Here is a 4712-nt window from a genome sequence, read left to right as displayed (position 1 = left end):
TACTTTCTCAGTCTCCTTCAACATATAGGTATTGATCTTGTAATTAGAAAAGCAAATAAAAAATTTTTTCAAGACTCCAGGAGGCCTGGGGAGCTTCTGGATTGGAGAAGGACACACAGAAGGCGGTTGTGCTGAGTCCCTTGAGATTCACCCCAGGCTTAGGAACCAGAATCTTGAGGAGGGAGCTCCCCGCTCCCCAGCTATTTGGAGGGAGCCCAGCTCAGAGCCTTTCTGGCTTTGCTGCATAGCCTGTAAAGTTGCCTGGAGGTACCAGATGTGGTGCATTGGGTCCAGGCTGAGAGGCTATCAGTCTTAGACTGAGGGCCCCTCCGGGGCTGATGGCCCCACACCTGTTCTCAGGCAGCAGCAAAGAAGCCTGGGTGGGCGGCTGGGATGAAGCCTGCCAACCCGACTTGAGGCTGAGGGATGGGGCCAGCCCCCCTCTGGCAGGGCCCTGCACAGAACCGGTGCCCTGGAACTGCCTGTTGCAGTAAATTCTTTCCTCAAGCCCTCTGATCTGTAATCCTCTGCTTCATGGCCAGGGCTGCTTTGGGTCATCCTGGTCAAGCTTGGGTTTAGGATAAAATGAGCTCCTGACTACTTCCGGGAGCACTAACGATGTGCCCAGCAGTGGGGGAGCTCTGGCCGTGCCTCATACCACTGAACCTTCACAACAACTCTGCACATGCCCATACTGCTACTGTCCCATTTTACATATGAGGAAACTGTGGCTCAGAGAAGTTAAGCCATTCACCGGAGGGAATTAAGGTCCGAGGCTGATAACCAAGCAGCAAAGTCAGAACTCTAATCAAGGGGAATTCACTGTAGAGCCCATCCTGAGCTTTCTTTCTCTTTTTAAAAAAAACTCATCCAATGTTTACTGAATAATGAGCCATTGCCAACAGTGCTGAAATCTGCAACTCACTCACCCAGATCCCTGTCTTGGTCACCCGCTGAGAAGGAAGCCGGGAGCCAGAGAGAAGCTAGTGGAATGGGGGATTCAGGGAGATGAGGAGAAGCAGGGAGAGGGAGGGGCTAGACATCGTACAGAGCTACAGTCCCAGGGACACACACACACACACACACACACACACACAGTCAAGAACCATGGGCGTTAGTCTGTCCCCACCTGGTGGCCACAGGGACATCAAGGAAAGATCAGGCATCTACGAGACATTTCAGTCCTTCCTATCTTGAAACGTCTGTCATGAGAGGCTGGACCAAGGCCATTGGACCCTGCCTTCAGGGCATATTAGCCTTGAGCCAAGATGGCTTCGATGGCAGCCACCAACTTCAGAAACTTACTCTCCATGTCCATGTAGCCATCACCTCTTTTCCTGGAGTGAACCAACCGCCCCGCTGCCATCACTTCAAAGCCGGTGGCCTGTGGGGTCCCCTTTTTGCAGATGGCCAGGCTTCTGGGGAACTCATCTTCTAACTTCTTCTTGAGCTGCAGATACTTGGACTCGTAGCTTCAAGCACCACAATAAATGACTCAGGTGGCAAGGGCCATGGCCGGGAATCACAGCTTGGGCAGGGGCACAGACAGGGGACCCACCTGACACATGGACAGGAACGCTCAGCCCTTAGCATGCATCTGAGTGTCATGGACACAGGGTTTGGACCTGAGGGAGGACCAGAATATTGCATCTCTCTCCTATCAGAAAGGTGGAGGGCGCTGGGGTGGCCTCCTGAGGAGAGGTCCTAGGTGCAGAAGTGCGGGAGGTGGCTTTTAGGGAAGGGACCCCTGAGAAGGGCCCAGAAGGTACTGTATTCAATACAGCATCATTTTCAACTTGTCAGAACTTGCCAAATGAATTACAAAATAAAGCCCCAAATGACAGAGTAATGAGCAATTCATTTGAAATGTAAAATAAATAGGTAAATCTCTGGTGAGAAGGCAGAATAAATGGCATTTGGATGACATTTGGTGATTAAATTAAACAGTAATGAACTTGTGAATAATGTGCCCAGAGATGGCTAGGGAGGGTGATTTTTTTTTTCCCCTGAAGCCAGGGACTTAAAGCTCCAGCTGTTCTCAGTTCTTATGTCTGGGAACATAGCAGGGGGTCATGGGAGTCAGGGGGCAACTAACCCACCCACTCCACCAAAGACCCAGCCTGGAGGGTGGGGCCTGCCTTGAGCTTCAGGGGACCCAAGCCTGAGTCCTTTGGTACTAGGGGAAACTTACAGATCATCTAGTCTGCTTCTATCATTTAAACTATGGTAAGCTGAGACCCAGAAAGGTCAAGAGACTTGTCCAAGGGTGACCAACAGAGCCAAGATCAAGGTCTTCTGACACAAAGAAATGGAAAAACATTCCATGCTCATGGATTAGAAGAATAAATATAGTTAAAATGTCATTACAAAGCAATCTACACATTCAATCAATCCCAATCAAAATTGCACCAGCATACTTCTCAAAACTAGAACAAACTATCCTAAAATTTGTATGGAACCACAAAAGACCTCAGATAACCAAAGTAATATTGAAGAAGAAAACCAAAATGGGAGGCATCACCATCCCAGACTTTAGCCTCTACTATAAGGCTGTCATCATCAAGACAGTATGGTATTGGCACAAAAATAGACACATAGACCAATGGAATAGAATTGAGAACTCAGAATTGGACCCAAAAGTGTACAGCCAACTAATCTTTGACAAAGCAGGAAAGAATATCCAATGGAAAAAAGACAGCCTCTTTAACAGATGGTGCCGGGAGAACTGGATAGCAACATGCAGAAAAATGAAACTAGATCACTTTCTCACACCACACACAAAAATAAACTCAAAATGGATAAAGGACCTGAACATGAGACCGGAAACCATCAAAACCCTAGAGGAGAAAGCAGGAAACAACCTCCTTGACCTCCACCGCAGCAATTTCTTACTTGACACATCCCCAAAAGCAAGGGAATCAAGAGCAAAAATGAACTATTGGGACCTCATCAAGATTAAAAGCTTCTGCACAGCAAAGGAAACAACCCACAAAACTAATAGGCAACCAACGGAATGGGAAAAGATAGTTGCAAATGACATATCAGATAAAGGGCTAGTATCCAAAATCTATAAGGAACTCACCAAACTCCACACCCAAAAAACAAACAACCCAGTGAAGAAATGGGCAGAAGACATGAACAGACACTTCTCCAAAGAGGACATCCAGATGGCCAACAGACACATGAAACGATGCTCAGCATCCCTCCTCATCAGGGAAATACAAATCAAAACCACACTGAGATATCACCTCACGCCAGTCAGAGTGGCTAAAACGAGCAAATCAGAGGACTCTAGATGCTGGTGAGGATGTGAAGAAATGGGCACCCTCCTACACTGTTGGTGGGAATGCAAACTGGTGCAGCCTCTCTGGAAAACAGTGTGGAGGTTCCTCAAAAAATTAACAATAGAACTCCCCTATGACCCAGCAATAGCACTGCTAGGAATTTACCCAAGGGACACAGGAGTGCTGATGCACAGGGGCACATGTACCCCACTGTTCATAGCAGCACTCTCAACAATAGCCAACACATGGAAAGAGCCTAAGTGTCCATCAACAAACGAATGGATCAAGAAGATGTGGTTTATCTATATAATGGAATACTACATGGCAATGAGAAAGAATGAAATCTGGCCATGTGTAGCAACATGGATGGAACTTGAGGGTGTTATGCTGAGCGAAATAAGTCAGGCAGAGAAGGACAGATACTATATGTTTGCACATATAGGAGGATTAGGAGGAACTTAATAGAGGACTGTGGGGGAGAAAAGGGGAAATAGTGTGGGAGACGGAGGGAGGCAAGCCATGAGAGACTCTTGAATGCTGAAAACAAACTGAGGACTGATGGATGTGGGGGGGGGAGGGGGAGATGGGCATGGAGGAGGGCACTTGTGGGGATGAGCACTGGGTGTTATATGGAAACCAACTTGACAATAAACTATTTTAAAAAAAAGATCAAGGTCTTCTGACCTGCCTACTTCATCACATCTCCTCTTCCCCCCATAGTAGCTGGTCCCCAGAGATGACCCCCCAGTAACCACACCTCCTAACATCCACACCCTTATGTGGTGCCTCCCCTTGAATCCAAGCTGGACTGTGACTTGCTGGGGACCAACAGAACATGATAGAAATGATGCTGTGTGACGTTCAAGGCCAAGTCAAAAGGAACCTTGTAACTTCTACCTAAGACTCTGAGAACACTCACTCCAGGGAAAGCCAGCCACCATGTAAGAAGTCCAACTATCTTCCATGCTGTGAGGAAGCCCAAGCCATGTGGAGAGACTGCATAAAGAGGGAGAGATTGCTGGGCAGCCCCTAGGCATTTTGGCATCTCCAGTAAGACACCAGGAGTGTGCATGAAGAAGCCATCTTGAAACCCAGCCCCACCAAGCTTTCGAGGCCCCAAGAGACAGTCTAGTCACCCAGCTGAGTCTAGTCAACCCACACAAATGCAAGAGTTAATAGTAAATTTTTGTTCTCAATTATTGTGATGGGTTAATTTTATGTGTCAACTTGACTGGGCTAAGGGGTACCCATAAAACTGGCAAACATTATTTGTGGGAGTGATGTGACCCACCAAGCCATGAAGTTGGGTGTGCACACAAGACTCCTTCATCAAATGGAAGAGGCATACACAAGATCAGGACCAAGCAGTCCCTGAAAGCATAAGTAAATTCCATGAAGAAATGGCCCAAATGCCCAGGTCTCCACTTG

General features: G+C 47.5%; 1 protein-coding gene across 1 annotated transcript; it reads right to left on the bottom strand.

Annotated features, from left to right (window-relative positions):
- Positions 1–1252: 1252 nt before the first annotated feature.
- On the bottom strand, positions 1253–1513 carry LOC120233594 (selenoprotein W-like). Its single transcript, XM_039234922.1, is given in 1 exon segment — positions 1253–1513. A coding segment is annotated over 1 exon segment (261 nt).
- Between the last annotated feature and the right edge of the window lie 3199 nt (positions 1514–4712).

Source organism: Hyaena hyaena, unplaced genomic scaffold, assembly GCF_003009895.1.
Source record: "Hyaena hyaena isolate Hyena2069 unplaced genomic scaffold, ASM300989v1 scaffold_94, whole genome shotgun sequence".
Taxonomy (NCBI): domain Eukaryota; kingdom Metazoa; phylum Chordata; class Mammalia; order Carnivora; family Hyaenidae; genus Hyaena; species Hyaena hyaena.
This window is presented reverse-complemented; position numbering and strand designations above follow the sequence as displayed.